Genomic DNA, 21,436 nt, shown 5'->3' with positions numbered 1-21,436 from the left:
CTTTCACTTCAAAGTTATTGACCAGGACTCAATGTAACTATTTCCAAGTCAAAAAGGAAGTGCTCGCAATTATCTATGACACGAAAAAGTTACACAGTTATCTGTCTGGTCGGAAGTTTTACCTAGTGACAAACCACAAGCCACTTCAATCTTTGTTTCATGTGTCCAAACCTGTTCCACCACGCACAGCTCAGAAGTTGCAATGTTGGGCTTTGTCACAGTATCGGCTCACGTTGAAGCATACAAGTGCTGATGCCTTTTCTCGCCTTCCTGGTGGTCCCAATTCTAAATCTGATGCAACTGCCACATCTTGTTGCCAGTTTGATGAGCAGGACACCAAACTTCTGCAGACTTTTGCACTGAACGAGCCACAGAAGCAGACCCTGATTTGAACCTTTCGTTGCACTGCATCCATACTGCCTGGCCTCGTTCAGTGAAAAACATTCAGAATTCTTCTGAGCAGCAGTGTTTTGCTTGTTGGCATAGATTCCCCATCCAACATGGTGTGATTTCATTGCAAAATGCCCCTGGACAATCGCATGTGCTTCCAAATATGTTGCAAGAAGATGTGTTGCAATTGCTCCACCAAGAACATGGGGGAATTGTATGCACAAAACAGTTAGCATGTCAGCATTATGCTTGGCCAGGCGTGGATGCCCACACCGAACAGACGATGTCACAGTGTTACACTTGTGCTGTGAATCTGTCAGTCCTACCACAAACGTTTTCAGCTTGGCCAAAGTCTCAATCGCCCTGGCAATGAGTGCATGTTGTTTTTGTTGGTACCTTCTGGAACACTCGTTGGCTTATCGCTGTAGACTCTTTTGGCAAATATCCATTTGCAGTCCACATGAACTCGACTACATTGCATAGTACCATTCACACACTGTCACCTTACCAGTGCTCCATTTCATCCTCAGTCGAATGGAGAAGTTAAGTGATTTGTACATATGATCTTCCAACAGATGAACAAATAATGTGCCTCCCACTCACGGGAGCAAATACTGCTGCTCTTCCTCACAACGTAACATTCCCAGCTCCATGACAGTCTACCACCAGTGGAGCTTCTACATGGCCAGCACCAGGGCATGCTGCTCCAGTTTATGCATCCACCACAGAGCACAGCACCTCCTGCACTCTGCAAGTATCACTTTGCATCTAATGATTTTGTTTTTTCAGAGTTTTTGGACACACCAGGTGATGGGAGAGAGAGGAACGATTCTTCAAAATTTGGGTGCTTGCATGTATTTAACTCAAGTTCCGATTGGTGCTTGTCAATTGTAAGATTATTCCGCAGATTTTCTGTCCCCAGGTTAGCATTCTACAGGGATCTTGCGGCCAGAGCAGTCACCCCGAGCGCTTGTTCGGTGCCACATGCAGAATCGATGGAGCTGGACCCATAGCCTTCACCGCTGCAGAAATTCAATTTCCCAGACACTGATATCGCCACTCTCTCCATTTTCTGTGGGAACGGCTCAGGAAGAAGGTGGGCACCCTTTCAGTGGTCTTCTGACTAATATTCCCCTCCAAACACAGGATGGATGTCGGGGTACGGTAGGGGACCAGCATCAGTCCCAGTTGCAGCTCCTGGCCCTTCACGCCACCCAGCTTCCTGTCGGCCCCCCTCCCCCCCAGTGGTGTGGCGGGCTTATGGGGAGTAATGTGCAGTCCTAAAGCATTGACTGCTTTAGGGGCACTGCAGCACTGGAAACCGGCATCAAGAAGGCGCTAACCCGCACACCAGTGGAAAGAGCACGCAGCACCACATCTCCAGGAAGACAGAGTACAGCATTCCCTGTCAACGCCGATTTCACCAACCAACCATCGCTGGTCATCCCAGTTTGGTCGCAGACTTCAAGAGCATCAGTGCTGAGTAATAGGAAGACGTTGCTTAGCCTGTGTTCTGCAAGTCGTAATAGATTGTCAACGTAATTGCACATAGGAGGCCCAGGAAGCATAGGAAGTTAAGTATTGTCTCTTCCCTTAACAAAAATAAAGTTTCCCATTAATTTGAAAGTGTTTTGTACAGAAGATTTTGGATTCCTGCCACTGACCATCACAACTTCTCTCCTTCTGTGTCTTGTGAATGTGCTGACTCCCACCGTAGTCCAAACAACAATATCTTGTACCTACAGGGTGATCTGTTTGAGATGTCAGAAACATAAAGAAGCATATACAAGAAACAATGCAACTTTATTGCTTTTTAAAAGTACACACATGTGTAGAGAGTCTGGAGTTTGTGTCTGAAGTCTGTGTCACAGCACTTTAGTGCTCAAGATATTTGCCACTTTGAATGCGGCTCATATCATACCTCACATCCACGTTGCACCATGTGATGTGCAGGTTTCCTGGGGTGATGTGCTGGAAGTTCACTGCAATCTGCTTCTGTGGGTTGGCTAGATGCTGTGGTCTTTGTGCTCGCACTGTTTACTTGACATAGCCCCTCACCCGGGAAAACCTTGTAAGCATTAGATCAGGGCTCTTGGGAGGACATGGGATAGGTCCCTCCATGGATGCACCAGCAGTCATTGAATATCTGGTTTAATAATTGTTCACACACTATGAGAGCCATCCTGTTGATAAATAATGGTTTCCAGTAACCCATCTTGCAGTAAGTGAGGGACCACATACTGCTCAATCATTTCAAGGTAAATGATGGCATGAACAGTCTCCTCTGCAAGAAGAATGGGCCGAAGATTTTCTCATGAGTCACTCCACACCACACATTCACTTTAGGGTGATTGGCTGTATGAGATATGTGATACAGTTATGCGTATTGACTTGGCCACTCACATTAAATGTAAGTTGAGGTTCATAGTTCAGTTGTGTCAGTGCTTGCTTGTGCTGAATACGGTATGGATACATGTTAAGATACCATCTAATAATGCTCTAACATGTTGTGTATGGGGTGTTCAGCAGTTGGGTAACTCTCATGGGCTCTGTGTCATGGCTTGTCGAGCATCTTCCACCTCATTTTTACGACACTGCCTTCCGCCTGTGTGAGGAACCTGCAATCCATTTTCCAAGAACACATCGTGCAATTTAACAATGTCTTGATGTGACTGGATGTACCCAACACTGTACTGATGTCTGAAAGCTTGCTGGCTGTTCAGTTGGTTGGTTGGTTTGGGGGAGGGGATCAAACAGCGAGGTCATTGGTCCCATAAGATTAGGGAGCAATAGGCAAGGAAATCAGCCGTGCTCTTTCAAAGGAACAATACCAGTATTTGCCTGAAACAATTCAGGGAAATCACGGGAAACTTAAATCAAGATGTCCAGGCGCAGGTTTGAATCATCGTCCTCCTGAATGCTAGTCCAGTTTGCTAACCACTGTGCTAGCTCACTCGGTATATGGTGTTTGCGCTATGAACTACACGCTATGGCTTTCCTCATGGATCATTGTCAACTCACATCATTTTTACATATATTACAGAAAAATGCTCAGAGATATATACATTAACTTAATAAATATGTTATGCTTTTCTGACATCTCAATCAGATCACTCTGCATTATACAACGACTATTCTGTGGAGACATCCCTTTTGTGTGGGACACAAACAGGCAGTTGAGACGTGGTGACAAGCAGCATTTTATCTTACAGTCCAGTAGTCAGAAATACGAGGTTTTCTGAGTAGTAATCTGAGAGCTGCACGATTCGTATCAGTGAAATATGAGTTTTGCCTCGTATATAAAAGTGATTTTGGTGATACTTCTGAAAGCAATTTGATGAGAATAGGAAGTTGATGCAGGTATGCAAATTATTGTTTCATCCACTGGTGGTGCTGTAATTATGTTTCATAACAGACTCATATGAATTCCCATATTGCCTGGAGTATGTGGATGGCAGCAGTGGATTTTTCTCCTATGAAGACAGGTACAAGAAAATCTCAGTGCTGTCAGTATGAATTTCAGTCACTGTATAGAGATGATCAGATACTTTGTAGGAGGAGTGGCTGATATGTTTTTACCTTTCTTTCAGATGCATAAATCTTCACAATTTCCTGATGTGTGTCGGATGGGAGCTTATTGAAGAGCTTTGACCAAGATTACAGAACCGCAGTATAAATCCTAGACAGGGAGGCAAACTCTACAAGGAAATTATTTTTATTATTTTCATGCATGGGGTGGTGTGGACAGTCATTTGGTACCACAATTTTTAATGTTTTGTAACATTAATAGATGAAGATTTTGTCCTGGGGTACCCAGACTACGGATGAGTGATATTTAACTATTAAAATCTATTATGCAAATAATACACGCTACAATGTGAACCCCATTAAATTTTTAGAACAGTATAATTCACAAATTAAAAAGCAACTTTTCACTGCTCATCTCTCTCTCTCTCTCTCTCTCTCTCTCTCTCTCTCTCTCTCTCTCTCTCTCCCCATTTTTCCCCTCAGTTATCAGTCATTCCAAGCAAAGATGACTGTCCTATCATTACAAAAATTGTACTATAAGTAATCTCAATGCTTCTAAAAAAAGAAATCAATAATTATTTTCAAAATAAATTACTTACAAGAGTGTCCCTTAGGTAATTGAGATCCTTTTCTGAGCTAAGCTCAGGTAGTCCTGTGGAGATCATCATTGCAAACAATGAAAGGATGAGACTTCCGTGTCGTCTCAAAATTCGGAATGCCTGTTCACAATGCCTCTGAAAAATCTGAAACTCCAACGCTTCCTTTTTTGTTTGTCCCTTATTGATTACATGAACAAAATCATGTGTCAACACAAAGGGGACTCGTTCGCGCCGGAAACCAAACTTCTCTTTAAAATGACCTAATATATGGCCAAAATCAATATGGAACAGCTGCAAACATAAAAACACAAATAACATGAAATACATGTCATTGACAATATTTTTAATGAATTTAATTACACCTAATGTCACCTACCTGTCCTGATTTCTTCACCATAATATTATCAGAGTGTCTGTCTCCAACACCCAACACATAGGTAGCTACACAGTAGCCAGCACAGGATAATGTGAATTCCTCTATTGCTTTATTTAGTTGAACATCAGTTGGGTTGTTGTCTTTCAGCCAAGCTTAAAAATACAATAAATACCATAAAATGAGGTAAAAATATAAGCTTTTTAATTAATTTTCCCATACAATACTCCAAAGTACCCATATGCAGGTACAGCATGCATTCTAGTCACACACACACACACACACACACACACACACACCAAGCTTCTGAATTTGTTTCTCATACTACCTAGATAGAAATTACAAGTTAATGGATGACTTCTGGATCAAGCTCATTTCCAGGTTCCATTTACTTGTATACTGTTTCATTACAAGCTGTTCTCTAGTGACAGTTTTCTTGTTATGCAGGTTCTGTTTATGCTTCTTTCTATCTTCAGCACTACATCTATTTCTGAAGTCTTGGCTGTTTTGAAAATGGTTTCACTTCCGTATGTTATTGTTGGCTGTACACTGTTTCGTAATGTTTTAATTTGGTGGCTACTAAGAGGTCTTTTTTGTTTTATGTATTCTTGGTAGTATAATGTCTTTTTGTCGGTTTATTTGTTATATTATGCAATACAGGGTTTCCATATTTAAATTTCTCTATGATTTTGTTTTCTATTGTCAATGATTAATATTATTTATTTTTTTCCTTTCTTTCTTTTCAAGGGATATAGTGAAGTCAATTTTCTGCACTATATCCTGTAGTGATTGACTTCTTGTCAAGTTTCCTAAAAATTGTTGGGCAGGAGAGAAAGGTCATTAGTGAATCCCAGGCAGTTTAAATTTATATTATGTTTGCACCTTACAATATTGATTCTCTAATTATGTATTCCAACATAAAGTTGGAGCAGCAGTGTTGACAAGCTGTCTCCATGTCTTAAAATGGCTTGGAAAATTCTCCACTCAACCTGACATCACATTTCCTTTTAGTTAAAACGTGTTCTATCAATCTGACTAATTTTGAGTGGAGTCTGGCATTTCTCAAGCTTTTCAATATTGATGATCTTGGAAGCAATGATATTCCATCTTAAAATCTACAATGATTATCACTGCAAGAGATTTGTTTTGTTTCCTGTAACATGCCAAGAATTATTTGTACAATTGTGATTTGTCCTGCGCAGCTTCTCCAGCATGTAAGCTTCCCTGGCATTCACCTATGTCTTCCTCCTGTTGCTGTTTAATAATCCCATTTGAAATTCTGGAGAAAATCTTGTATGCACAGTCCAAAAGAAGTATATGTTTGTAATTACCTGGATTATTCTTACTTCCTTGATTGTACAGTGAGTGGCCTATAGCCACAGTCAAACATTCAGGGAATTTTTCTGTAATAAATTTTTTTTTTTGATAAAACCGCATGTAGAAGGGTGGAAATGTGTTACTGGTATATTTGCACATTTCTCTGAAAATTTGGTCTTCTACACATGTCTTGTAATTATGCAGTTCTTTGAGCGCCATTACCACCTTTTGGTCTGTTGAGGAGTTTGTGCCGGCCGGGGTGGCCGAGCAGTTCTAGGCGCTTCAGTCTGGAGCCGCGCGACTGCTACGGTCGCAGGTTCGAATCCTGCCTCGGGCATGGATGTGTGTGATGTCCTTAGGTTAGTTAGGTTTAAATAGTTCTAAGTTCTAGGGGACTGATGTCCTCAGATGTTAAGTCCCATAGTGCTCAGAGCCATTTGAGGGGTTTGTGTGATGAAGATTGGTCCTTATTTGAGGATTCGATTTTTAAAAGTAGCCTTTATCAAAAAATTAAAAAATAAAAAGTCATTTGCAGACACTGAATAAATCTTAAGCAGAATAGGATGGAGGGAGGGTGGGGGTGGGGGCAGAGGTTAATGCGAAAATAGAACAGAAATAACCTTCAGTGGAAAAATTTATGACAGGGATCATATATTAATGAAATTTGCCTTTAGACAAACATTTTTATCCTTAACAAATTCTTTGTAAACAGAAAAAATGAAACATAAATACTAGGTAAAACATTTTATGTAAAGATACAGAAATTGAATGGCATGAGGGTTCGAAACCACTTTAGTGCTTGAAGAGGCCAAAGAAATAAAAGTAGATAAAAACTTAGAATGAAAAAGACTGATCAGGCAAGAAGTCAGAAAGTAGATTATAATGTCATAAACTGATATGCTGTTATTGTACTACTGATACATCCGATTAATGATGAACATGATACAGTGATTATTATTATTATTATTATTATTATGTGACAACATTTCAAACTTATTTTTCATTATTTAATACTGTATGAAATAAACATAAATTGTGTGCTCACTGATGATAGTATGTGCAATATATTGTTGTTAATATCATAAAATTTTAACAATTTAATATCTTTCCAGGTTCCTGATTGGAGAGAGGTGTCAACATTAGAGGAGTACAAATAGGATTTTTTTATGGTGCAGCTATTTTTACATAAATTTAATGAACAGAAAGTTGTGGAAAAACAGTTAGTAACATCCGAGTCTGACTACTGAAGTTGTAAATTATGAAATTTAACATTGTTCATAAAATAAATGGTAGTAATTAAATAATTAAGAATTTTAATTATAATTTGCATTTTTGTATAGGAACTGTTAAAGAGATTTATTTTACAAAATTTTACATAAAAAATCAAATCTCGCTTAAATACAGTTTGTGTTTGACATTTTCTTCCTTTTGGTAAAGCATAATGCCGCACATGAATATTTGTGAGTAACTAAAGTAACTGTTATAACAACACACATGTAATCTGCTACTGTTACGCTCGTATATAGTCAACAGTGGTTGTGTCCACACAAATTGTTTTGTTCAGTTCAGGTTCCATACAGTCAGTGAGTGGTTGTTCAAACTGGATTTTTACAATAATTGTACCAGTCTACTTGTAAAATCAAGACCCGAGAAACTGGAATAGTCTGAATTAAAGTTTGTTAAAATTCTGTGAATGCATCCACTGCACTTGAAGAAAATAAATGGAAGAGTCATATACAGAAAAGTTATCAGGCAATTAATTTCCATATCAGGCAATTAATTTCCATCGAGTAACCCACAACCTCCTTGCTGAACATCAAAGTTAAGTATTAACATTAGTTTATTTTATTATCTGAACAAATATTGGCACGTGAAGATATGTATTGGTTTAATATTCCAAATTAATATACCTTCAAAGTGAATATGGTTTCTTGAAAATGTCGAATACTAAGTTGGTGTTCAAACACTAAGACAGTAATGTTTACAAGATCCTCCTCCTCCACCTCCACCTCCACCTCCACCACCACCACCACCACCACCACCACCACCACCACCCCCCATGCAATGCATCCGACATCCACTCCTGGATGAAGGCCTCGGCTAGACTTTTCCAGCCTTCAGCTAAACACACCCATGTTTCCCCTGCGTATTTCCTTATGTAATCTATCCATCTGCCATTAGGTCATCACCTCATCTTTTGAAATCCAGCAAAGAACTTCATTGGTTTATTTACCATCAATTTGCTTGGCTGCATGTACACTCTACCTATATTTAATTTTTGTTACAGTCATATTATGTCTTCTACTGTGGTTTGATCCAACAGTGGGTTCCATTACTGGCCATCTTACTTGGAAATGAAATAATTAACAGCAATCCAGGAAATCTCAAGTCTCCAGAGTCATTCTTTAACACAATGACTGCTTATAAGACAAAAACTGATGAAAACAGTTGACTTTTATAATTTGGCATAAGGCTGGATTCCTGCATGGACACACTATGGACCAAATACGAACACACATCAATGTAATGTTTGATTAATTATTTACAGGCACTAGCTGCGTTTTCCACTTCATCAAATGATGAACAACTAATTTACATCTCTTCACAAAAAACTGTACTTACCTAAAAGTGAACCCTTCTTAAATGCTGATGTAGCAGAAAACATTCCTTTCTCCTTCTGAATATTTGCTATTGTTTCAGCATTTAAAACTACTTCAATGAGACCAACACGATTGTCAGTTGATATGCATCCATAGGGATTCATCCTATTGATATTCAATGGTGACACAGAGTTAATGATTCCAAATCAAATAAAGTACACACAAAGAAATAACAAATGATTAAATGAAAAAGATGCTCTCATGCATGAAAAATGGGATAGTATTGTAGCTCTGATGTTCAAATAAAGCTTTTCTCCCATTTTCCTTTTTTCTAACTTCTTCGTTTTTCTCCAGTTGCAAGAGAAACAATTTCATAAAATCACAGATTAAAAAAGGGTATCACCCAATAATGATAAAGATATTAAAAAACTACATTGAGAACATAATGGAATCCACTTCTAGTTTCCAAGAATGACAACTTTATAATAAATAATTGAGTCATATTTAATCCAGATTCTATTTAAAATTTTAGAAAGCATTTGTAATTGGAGCAAAGCAGTGATTAGTATAAAATGCTAAAAATAAAATAAAAACAGTCTCATTTGCATTTTCAGATTTTTATTTGTAAGCAACTGCTTTTGGTCCTTTCCTCAGACCATCTACAGGTTTTTCCCAGCCATTATGGCTGCAAGTGGCGGCATATGGAGCGAGATCTGTGACATCCTTACTTCTATGGATCTCGCTCCATCTGCCACCACCAGCAGTCATAATGGCAGGGAAAAGCCTGAAGATGGTCTGAAGAAAGGGCTGAAACTGGCTGCTAATGAATAAAAAACTGAAAATGTGAACGAGGCTGTTTTCTTTTGATTTTTAACAGGTCTTGTCTCCTAAATTTAATATCTACATCTACACTGCGCAAACCATTGTGATGCGCGTGGTGGACAGTTTGTCCCATTGTCCCAGTTATTAGGACTTTTCTCCGTCCCATTCACATATGGAGCTTGGGAAGAATGATTGTTTAAATGCCTCTGTGTGTGCTGCAATTGATCTAATCTTTTCATCAAGATGCCAATGGGAGTGATATGTTGGAAGTTGTAGCATATTTCTAGAGTCATCATTTAAAGGCTGTCCTTGAAATGTTGTAAGTGGACTTTCTCAAGGTAGTTCTATCTTAAAGAGTCTATCAGTTAATTTCTTCACCATCTCTATAACTATCTCCCATGGATCAAATAAACCTGTGACTATTCTGCTGCCCTTCTCTGCCTTCTCTGTATACATTCAATATCCCCTGTAACTCCTCTCTGGTAAGAGTGACATACACTTGAGCAATATTCTAGGATGGGTTGCACGAGTTATTTGTAAGCAATGTCCTTTGTAGTCCAATTGCATTTCCCCAATATTCTACCACCAAATTGAAGCCTACAACCTGCTGTAACCACAACTGATCCTATGTGGTCACAGATTTCCAACTGTGATTCACTGATATTATAGTCATAGGATAAAAAGTTATTTTGTCTGGTGAACTGCACAATTTAACATTTCTGAACATTTAAAACAAGTTGCCAATCTTTGCATCACTTTGAAATCTTATCAAGATCTGATTGAATATTTATGTAGCTTCTTTCAGACAGTACACCATTAAAGATAACCACAACATCTGAGGTTACTATTAATATTGTCTGCAAGGTCATTAGTAAACAACATGTACAGCAAGAGTCCCAACACTTCCCTGGGGCACACCTAAAGTTACTTCAACATCTGGCAATGACTCTACATCCAAAATAACTTACTGCACCCTCCCTACCAAAAAATCTTTAATCCAGGCACAAATTTCTATTGATACCCAATACAGTTCTACTTTTGATAACAAGCGTAAATGTGGTACTGGATCATATGCTTTTCAGAAATCAAGAAACAGGGCATCACTTAACTGTCTTTATCCAAAGCTTTCATTATGTCATGTGAAGAAAGTGCAAATTGGGTTTCAAATGATCCATGTTTTTGGAATCCATGCTACTTGGCATGGAGGAGGCCATTCTGTTCGAGATACCTCATTACGTTCAAGCTCAGAATATGATCTAAGATTCAACAACATATCAGTGTCATGGTTATTGGAGGGTAGCTTTGTGGATCACTTCTAGTACCCCCGTTATAAACGGGTCTGAATTTTCTTTCTTCCCACTAATGGGCATGTTTCTCTCTCTCTCTCTCCCCCCCCCCCCCCCCCCCCCCCCTCACTCCTCTCTCTCTTCTTGAGGGTTTTACAATAGATTGTAATGTTAAAAAAAGGGGGGCTAATTCAGTTGAATTCAGTTGCAGATTTTATGTGAGAACTTCTTTTTGTATATCTGCTTGTGTCTGTATATGTGTCGATGGACATGTGTGTGTGTGTGTGTGTGTGCGCGAGTGTATACCCGTCCTTTTTTCCCCCTAAGGTAAGTCTTTCCGCTCCCGGGATTGGAATGACTCCTTACCCTCTCCCTTAAAACCGACATCCTTTCGTCTTTCCCTCTCCTTCCCTCTTTCCTGATGAGGCAACAGTTTGTTGCGAAAGCTTGAATTTTGTGTGTATGTTTGTGTGTCTGTCGACCTGCCAGCACTTTCATTTGGTAAGTCACTACATCTTTGTTTTTATATATATATATATATATATATATATATATATATATATATATATATATATATATAAAAAAAACAAGTGACTTACCATACAAAAGTGCTGGCAGGTCGATAGAAACACAGACAGACACATACATACACACAAAATTCAAGCTTTCGCAAGTCACATCATCTTTGTTTTTAAATATATTTTTCCCGCGTATGCTTCCCTCTATTATATTGAATCATCATATATATATATATATATATATATATATATATATAAAATAGAGAGAAACATTCCACGTGGGAAAAATATATCAATTTCACATGAAAAACTCATTAATAAAAATTTATGAATATCAGAGAAAAGCCCCATATCAAGCAATGGAGTACAGATTATGGTCATAATTGTTGACGGCAAGGCATTTGGAAAAATCTAAAAATTTAATGCCTCCTTTGGGGGAAGAAATTTAACACACAACAAAAGAATGTTTAACTACTGACTGTCTCAGACTAGGTGGTTTACAGGATGCACGTTTGGCATTCTGGCAAATAAATGGAGAATTTGTCAATGTCCAAATGATGTCTGAGAAGAATTTGCAACTGCCAGAATAAAACCATTCTGTGTTTTACAAAATTATTTGCCTGAAAGAGATGACTATAAATGTGTGGAGCCATCTGGCGGTCATGCAGTCTGATGTGTTCTAATGGCTTCTGCAGCAAGGAAATCCTAGTTGCCCAGTGTACGGTCTACAATGCACTGTCATTGTTTTCTTGGCTGCTGCTACAGCCTGGCTGCCTAGTGTGCTACAACCCTAAAAGTTCAGTGATCGGCAGCGTATGGAAGAGCAAAGCACACCAGAGACCAGTGGCTGACCAATAAACTGCCACCATGTGACAGCAGTTTATTTGGTCAGCCACTGGTCTCTTCAACTTAAAAAAAAAAAAAAAAAAAAAAAAAGTAGAAATTTTTTCACGACAAAATGGTGGCATGTTTCACGTATGTTATTCCTCTTTCAAACCTTAATAATCTCATGAAATCATGTATGAAGAAGTATACTGGAATGTCTGTTCTTGATAAAATATTTTGAGGAAGTTACACGTTTAGTCTCTGTAAGAAGAGAAAGTGTAACAAATCAGATGAAGTGTACAATTACACATTTCTTTAGGTTTAGAGTCATATGCCACTCTCCAAACACACACAATTCAGTGCCAACATCCGGGTTGTTAGCATTTTGTCAATAATATTAAAAGAGGTGTATGTGCAGGTAGTCATAAACTATTCATGCTGATGAGCAGCTGTATCAGAAGGACCATGCGTTTTGTGCAAGTTATACAAAAATTGCTTCCTGTGTATCCTTTGACTACATCCACACAATGGTGATTGTTGATGGGTGAATAAATAAATAAATAACTAAATAAATATAATGTGGGCAGAAGTAAAATTATGCCTCCAAAAACTACTGCTTGCTGCTCTAACTTATGTTCCATTCACAAACTTATTTGTGGTGTTAGATTTTGATCATCATCATGTAAGGAAAATAAGAGACTCATGTCAATTTCTGCTGCTCTATTCCCTGGTTGGAAATAAAGCTTGAAATCATCATGTTGCCTTGGCACATTCCACTAAGCAGAAAATTTCCCAAAATATCATTAAAAAATAGCACTGATTGCATTGGCTGCTCAAATTAGTGCTAGCCAGACTGCAGACAAATGATTATCATTACTTTAAGGCAGCTCCCATATTTCATAAAGTTTTTTAATACTGCAGAACAGTCCTCCTCCCTCTTCATTACATTTCTTCCAATTCTTCAAATCATTCTCCTGATGACATCTGACAAATTGTACTCTCACTTCTATTAATTTCCTAGATTATCTAGGTCCATTATTTTCTGTGTCAAGTCAGTTATATATAGAGGCATGCAGCAAGTTCGACCTGTTGCCATGCAGGGGAGAGAGAGATTTAAAATGAACAATATTTCAAAATCCTGGTACCATAAATTACAAATAATGTACATGTTATTAATACTGTATGGTTTATGATTCAATATGAAACATAGAGCTGAAAAAGAGGCAATGAATGTCCCAAAACATTCATAAGGGACTAAATCAATATTAACTGCTGCTGTTGAAATCACTTACCTCAAGTCCAGACCCTCGTTTTTCCACAATTTGTCCATTATTCTCAGCATTTGCAGTGTTAACATATCTTGTCTCAAGTCATCACCATTTTTAAAAATGATAAATATGTCATCACCATATGGATCATCATTTTCAAACACAATCCACAAAGGCCTCATTTTGCTATCCATGACTCTGCATTTTTCAATCCTGAAATTATTGTTAAAATGAAGAATTTCTGTCATTAGAAAAAAAAGTACCAAGACTAGCTGCTACAGAAGTTCACATTGAAGCACGTATGGAAATTAGTGCAAGAAAGAATTTCTTTTATAGTAATCAAGATGAGGCGAAATGAAAAATTACTTAAAAAGCAAAGAAGAAGAAAAAAAGAAGAAGACGAAACAGACGATAGGAACTGAATTGATTCTTGTTGATGAACAGGGGAACTAACCATCACAGAAAATGTTGGAAACTGATTTCGATGCACCAATTGATCGCTGTCACATGTCCGTACATTTGCATCCCCCACATGCTCTGTTCCGAGTACTCTGCTGTGTCATTACATTAGAGGAGCAGGCACGCTTAATAAGCAACTGAATGTGACACAAGAAAGTGCTCATGATAGAACAATGTATCTTCATTTTCAAGTTTTATGCAAAGCACAATTCATGAAAAATGTGTACAGGAAAGTTTACAGAAGAGTTTAAGACAGCAAGCGTCCTGATGAAACCTCTCACAAAGTCTGGAATGCAAAACTTAGTGGCAAAATGGCACAATACAGGCTTTGTAGCTAATAAAATCCGTAACTACTGTAAAAGATTTTGAACACCCCACAACATTGCTTGAGCGACAAAGACAACCTGCGTCTGTATCCTTACAAACTTGCAGTTGTGCATGAGATTTATTTATTTTTATTGGCCTGGCTTCATGACCAAACAGCCAACCATACGTTATACTTATCAGTAATAAATACCAGTTTGACTACTATCTATGTCCAAATTTAAATCCATTTGTAGCAAAAGTGGTATATTTTTCTTACAAAACATATGTGTACACTGTGCTAATCTATGTGCAACACGCATGACTTAAAGGGTCCAAATTAACTTTTTCATATTGTATGAAGATGGTATCATCTTCAGTGCGGATGCACTCACATTGCCCAAACTTTTACGGAAATTGATAGAGTGACTGCCGCGAGTAATGAGTATGGTGGGCAGGGGCACTACAAATGTAGTGTTTGGACAGAAAGTTGGAAAGTGTGGGTCTCACGGGGAGCATGCCACGGATAAGGCCCTGTAGTTGCACTATCCTCTGTGTCCTCAGTGGCTCAGTCAGATGGAGCGTCTGCCACAGTCGGGGCACGCATTTTCAACTGTCACCGTTGATATTTATCAACACCTATCAGCAGCTAAAGATCCGGATTTCATTGTAATTTCATTTTCCATACTGAGTTCTGTCGGTGGTTTCTGACTGAAGTGGAGTCATGACTTTTGGATCCTCAGATGGATCCTTCAGATGAGGTCTGGTTCAGCTTGCCAGTGTATGTAAAGTCACCAAACAAGCAATGTTATTGATCAGAACATCCCCAGCAATACTCTGAAGTTATGTTGCATAATCTCATGACTCGTGTTTCATATGCAATGTATCATGTCTGAATCACAATGATTATTGCACCAAATTATTAATGCTATATGGGTCGTGAAGATTATTAGGCCATAATCACATAAGTTGAATGGCTGTGGAAAACATGTACAGATGGAGCAAAAGCGCACACAGTCAGGCCAGTTTTATTTCGCTCACCCAGTATAAATCTTTCACATATCCCTTTTCGAGATTACCAGTAATTACACTTATTTCACACAGTGAAAAGAAGTTTGAAAGGATTTACTGTACACCTCAACAAGTCAAAATGCATGTTTGATGATGAGGGAAGCACAGTGCCATGATTCATTTAGCAGGGACATTGAAGGACCTGTTCTTGTACCGAGTGTAAGTAAATCCTGGAACAAAAAATAATTTTTTATACCTGATACTATTTGTGTCTGCAATAAACTATTCCTTATTTGTGAGTAGAATTAAAAGAAGAGGAGAGGAGAAGAAATTAATTATCAAAAACACTCTGGTTGTACTGCTCCACAAGTGTAGTATACTCCCAGTTATTTGGGATAATGTGGGGGAGAAGATGCACAAATAATCAAAAACACAGGCAATTGTGGTATTTTCAAACATGTATTATTTGTTTGATATTTTGTCCAAATTCTGTGCATAGGTACTATAGGTCTGCTTATTGCTTAAAATATTCTGTGATGACATTTTTTTGTGCAGGATTGTGAATTTTTCTTGCAGCGATAATGTCATTATCTTCATCCCCACTTTCACATTCACTGCCCTCTTCTTTGTGTTGTTGTGAAGCAGTAGTCACAATTTTGGCGACACTCATGTACTGGAAATTGAGTTCAGATGCATCGATCTTCAACCACTTATTCAAGTTTCCTTCTTCGACATCTTAAAAACCATTTAAACCCATAGCCAGATTTATAAAATGTAGATTTCTTCATGTTTTGCCTTAACATTTTTAAGCAAAGTAACTGTATATGTGTATTTGGCTGCAATTTTATTAAATAAAAAAAATTCTTCATGTTTTTTGGTGCAGATAGCCCAGAACTAGAAACAGAATTCTTGACAAAATCCTGTATTTCTTGCTTATTCCTTGTAATATCTAAAATAGTCCGCATTCCAGTACCACAATCAGCATTTAGTTCCATCCATCCACATCCATCCTTCCATCCATCCCTCTCAAATAATTGGGAGTACACTGTAGGTGCTATGCAACAACTGTTCAGGTATATACTTGTTTCTTAAGACTACTGGTAGTGTAATGATAAAGCCTCATTACATTTTACAAATTCTTATATGTTCTGCAACTAGAACATCTGTGTGTTTCTAAAGAGTTCTGTAATATACACACATGAAGTAGATTTCTCTGCACAGAATTGCTATTTTAGCACCCAAAACTCTTACTTTTTTCTGTATTTTAGGAAAAAAAACTTAGGTAGCATAGTCAGTTTTAATGTTTTGTTAATCCCGAGATCACCAAAACCAAGCAGCACAAAACAGAGCTACAGCTTTTTCATGGAAAATATACTAACATTTTTGGCAATTTCATTCCACAGGTATTAGACTGTAGCGTAAGGCATGTTTCTCTGCTCATTGTTTTGTCTTCTAATGTTGGAGACATCAACAGAAGCTATAAAGACTCAAATAGTAGTTTCAAACTTAAACTAGCTCAGCAAGTCAAACTGTTTACATGGATCTACCCAACAGCTGTGTCATGACATCATACGACTGCTGCCTAAAATCGTGGAGTTGCACTGACATGTGTTATGCAGATTGTAGTTGAGGAACAATGGACTTTGCTGTTGGTGGGGAGGCTTGCGTGCCTCAGCGATACAGATAGCCGTACAGTGTGTGCAACCACAACGGAAGGGTATCTTTTGAGAGGCCAGACAAACGCGTGGTTCCTGAAGAGGGGCAGCAGCCTTTTCAGTAGTTGCAGGGGCAACTGTCTGGATGATTGACTGATCTGGCCTTGTAACACTAACCAAAACGGCCTTGCTGTGCTGGTACTGTGAATGGTTGAAAGCAAGGGGAAACTACAGCCATAATTTTTCCCGAGGGCATGCAGTTTTACTGTATGGTTAATGATGATGGCGTCCTCTAGGGTAAAATATTCCGGAGGTAAAATAGTCCCCCATTCGGATCGAAGCGTGGAACGTTAGATCCCTTAATCGCGCAGGTAGGTTAGAAAATTTAAAAAGGGAAGTGGATAGATTACAGTTAGATATAGTGGGAATTAGTGAAGTTCTGTGGCAGGAGGAACAAGACTTTTGGTCAGGCGAATACAGGGTTATAAATACAAAGTCAAATACGGGTAATGCAGGAGTAGGTTTAATAATGAATAAAAAAAATAGGAATCCGGGTAAGCTACTACAAACAGCATAGTGAATGCATTATTGTGGCCAAGATAGACAGGAAGCCCACACCTACTACAGTAGTACAAGTTTATATGCCAACTAGCTCTGCAGATGACGAAGAAATTGAAGAAATGTACGATGAGATAAAAGAAATTATTCAGATAGTGAAGGGAGACGAAAATTTAATAGTCATGGGTGACTGGAATTCGGTAGTAGGAAAAAGGACAGAAGGAAACGTAGAAGGGGAATATGGATTGGGGCTAAGAAATGAAAGAAGAAGCCACCTGGTAGAATTTTGCACAGAGCACAACTTAATCATAGCTAACACTTGGTTCAAGAATCATAAAAGAAGGTTGTATACATGGAAGAACCCTGGAGATACTAAAAGATATCAGATAGATTATATAATGGTAAGACAGAGATTTAGGAACCAGGTTTTAAATTGCAAGACATTTCCAGGGGCAGATGTGAACTCTGACCACAATCTATTGGTTATGAACTGCAGATTAAAACTGAAGAAACTGCATAAAGGTGGGAATTTAAGGAGATGGGACCTGGATAAACTGACTAAACCAGAGGTTGTACAGAGTTTCAGGGAGAGCGTAAGGGAACAATTCACAGATGGGGGAAAGAAATACAGTAGAAGAAGAATGGGTAGCTTTGAGGGATGAAATAGTGGTTCAAATGGCTCTGAGCACTATGGGACTCAACTGCTGAGGTCATTAGTCCCCTAGAACTTAGAACTAGTTAAACCTAACTAACCTAAGGACATCACAAACATCCATGCCCGAGGCAGGATTCGAACCTGCGACCGTAGCGGTCTTGCGGTTCCAGACTGCAGCGCCTTTAACCGCACGGCCACTTCGGCCGGCGATGAAATAGTGAAGGCAGCAGAGGATCAAGTAGGTAAAAAGACGAGGGCTAGTAGAAATCCTTGGGTGACAGAAGAAATATTGAATTTAATTGATGAAAGGAGAAAATATAAAAATGCAGTAAATGAAGAAGGCAAAAAGGAATGTCTCAAAAATGAGATTGACAGGAAGTGCAAAATGGCTAAGCAGGTATGGCTAAAGGACAAATGTAAGGATATAGAGGTTTATCTCACTAGGGGTAAGATAGATACTGCCTACAGGAAAATTAAAGAGACCTTTGGAGAAGAGAGAACCATTTGTATGAATATCAAGAGCTCAGATGGAAAACCAGTTCTAAGCAAAGAAGGGAAAGCAGAAAGGTGGAAGGAGTATATAGAGGATCTATACAAGGGTGATATACTTGAGGACAATATTATGGAAATGGAAGAGGATGTAGATGAAGATGAAATGGGAGATACGATACTGCGTGAAGAGTTTGACAGAGCACTGAAAGACCTAAGCAAAGATAGGCCCCAGGAATAGACAACATTCCATTAGAACTACTGATAGCCTTGGGAGAGCCAGCCCTGACAAAACTCTACCATTTCGTGAGCAAGAAGTACGAGACAAGTGAAATACCCTCAGACTTCAAGAAGAATATAATAATTCTAGTCCCAAAGAAAGCAGGTGTTGACAGATGTGAAAATTACCGAACTATCGGCTTAATAAGTCACGGCTGCAAAATACTGACACGAATTCTTTACAGACGAATGGAAAAACTGGTAGAAGCTGACCTTGGGGAAGATCAGTTCGGGTTCCATAGAAATGTTAGAACATGTGAGCCAATACTGACCCTTCGACTTATCTTAGAAGATATATTAAGGAAAGGCAAACCTTCATTTCTAGCATTTGTAGACTTAGAGAAAGCTTTTGACAATGTTGACTGGAATGATACCTTTCAAATATTGAAGGCGGCAGGGGTCAAAAACAGGAAGCGAAAGGCTATTTACAATTTGAACAGAAACCAGATATCAGTTATAAGAGTCGAGGGGCATGCAAGAGAAGCAGTGGTTGAGAAGGGAGTGAGACATGGTTGCAGCCTATCCCCGATGTTATTCAATCTGTATATTGAGCAATCAGTAAAGGAAACAAAAGAAAAATTTGGAGTAGGAACTAAAATCCATGGAGAAGAAATAAAAACTTTGAAGTATGCCGACGACATTTTAATTCTGTCAGAGACAGCAAAGGATCTGGGAGAGCAGTTGAATAGAATGGGCAGTGTCTTGAAAGGAGGATATAACATGAATATCAACAAAAGCAAAATAAGGATAATGGAATGTAGTCTAATTAAATAAAGTGATGTTGGGGGAATTAGATTAGGAAACGAGACACTTAAAGTAGTAAATGAGTTTTGCTATTTGGGGAGCACAATAACTGATAATGGTTGGAGTAGGGAGGGTATAAAATGTAGATTGGCAATGACAAGAAAAGTGTTTCTGAAGAAGAGAAATTTGTTAACAATGAATTTAGATTTCAGTGTCAGGAAGTCTTTTCTAAAAGAATTTGTATGGATTGTAGCCATGTATGGAAGTGAAACATAGATGATAAATAGTTTAGATAAGGACAAAATAGAAGCTTTCGAAATGTGGCGCTACAGAAGAGTGCTGAAGATTAGATGGGTAGATCATGTAACTAATGAGGAGGTACTGAACAGAACTGGGGAGAAGAGGAATTTGTGGCACAACTTGACTAGAAGAAGGGATTAGTTGGCAAGACACGTTCTGAGGCATCAAGGGATCACCAATTTAGTATTGGAGAGCAGCATGGAGGGTAAAAATCATAGAGGGATACCAACAGATGAATACACTAAGTGGATTCAGAAGGATGTAGGGTGCAATAGTTACTTGGAGATAAAGAAGCTTCTACAGGATAGAGCAGCATGGAGAGCTGCATCAAAGCAGTCTCTGGATTGAAGACCACAACAACAACAACAACAACAACAACAACAACATGCTTTCTTGTATGCATCTACAGGCTTTCTCAAAGTCGTTTCAGCAGCACGAACCGGACTCTGGAATAACCTCTCACATTATATTACAGAACTGAATAACATCTCCCAACTTCACAAGACAGTTAATTACATACCCCTAACCAACACTAATGAATAAAATTGTCCCTGCACGCACTCATTACCCCTAAACATCCTTCTTTCCAACCATGTCTTCTTCATTTCCCAATATTCTTAGCTGGTGCAATCTCCGTAAATTACATTTCCCCAGAATTTGCTAATCAGAAACACCTAAATTCATTTTGTATCTATTACTATTTTCATCATCATCATCTTCATCATCACTGTTGTCATTACTAGTGACAGCAGCAGCAGTAGCAGAAGTACTGCTATTATTAACTTCATTAGTTTTTAGTTAGTATTTTTTAACCACATTGCGTCTCTATAGACATTCAAATCACCTTAATACTATTTGTCTTATTAAAATTGTTATTTCTTAGATAACTATGATGTAAAAATGGTACTGTATGTGTGAAACTCTGGTCCAATCCAAGAGGTGGCCTGATGGCCCTATTCAGATCAGGTTAAATATATAAATAAATAAAATGGTTAACCACAACTTCCTCAAACTACTTGCATGCATTGGAAGAACTACGTATTATATTTTCATTATCAGAAGCTACTTTTTCTTGTAGCCTGTGATGAAAAGTTCACAAAAGACAATAGAATAACTAAACAATAAAAGGAGATGTAATTTTAGAGCGTAAGCAGATAAGAAGTGGGTTCCATTCTAACGAATAATTATTAGAAGCTCTCGGAGGCAAATGACATTATCACATGTATCATTTTTAGTGATGAGGACGGCAAATGCCCAGTGGGCAGGAATAATAAATGGGTATTTGCTTGGGAATTTGCCCAAAGCAGATCTACGTGCCCAAACTTTGAAAATTTATAGAAAGAAAAATGCTTTTTAAAGTTTTTTTAAAAACATAATTATTACTGAATGTATTAAACAGGTGACGTGTTTATTGATGATAAATGTACTCTTAAATGTTAAACTGTTTTCAGTGGGGA

At 38.3% G+C, this 21,436-nt stretch overlaps 1 protein-coding gene across 1 annotated transcript in view; it reads right to left on the bottom strand.

The window, feature by feature from the left end:
* Window positions 1-21,436, bottom strand: part of LOC124605394 (phosphatidylinositol 4,5-bisphosphate 3-kinase catalytic subunit delta isoform) — a 158,073-nt gene that overhangs the window by 12,831 nt on the left and 123,806 nt on the right. The window contains exons 14-17 of the mRNA XM_047137038.1: window positions 13,551-13,739; window positions 8,830-8,972; window positions 4,894-5,045; window positions 4,518-4,808 (exon numbers count right to left, since the gene is read on the bottom strand). Coding sequence (XP_046992994.1) covers window positions 4,518-4,808; window positions 4,894-5,045; window positions 8,830-8,972; window positions 13,551-13,739 — 775 coding nt within the window. The remainder of the gene's footprint in view (window positions 1-4,517; window positions 4,809-4,893; window positions 5,046-8,829; window positions 8,973-13,550; window positions 13,740-21,436) is intronic.

The sequence above is a fragment of the Schistocerca americana genome, chromosome 3 (assembly GCF_021461395.2).
Source record: "Schistocerca americana isolate TAMUIC-IGC-003095 chromosome 3, iqSchAmer2.1, whole genome shotgun sequence".
Lineage (NCBI taxonomy): Eukaryota > Metazoa > Arthropoda > Insecta > Orthoptera > Acrididae > Schistocerca > Schistocerca americana.
This window is presented reverse-complemented; position numbering and strand designations above follow the sequence as displayed.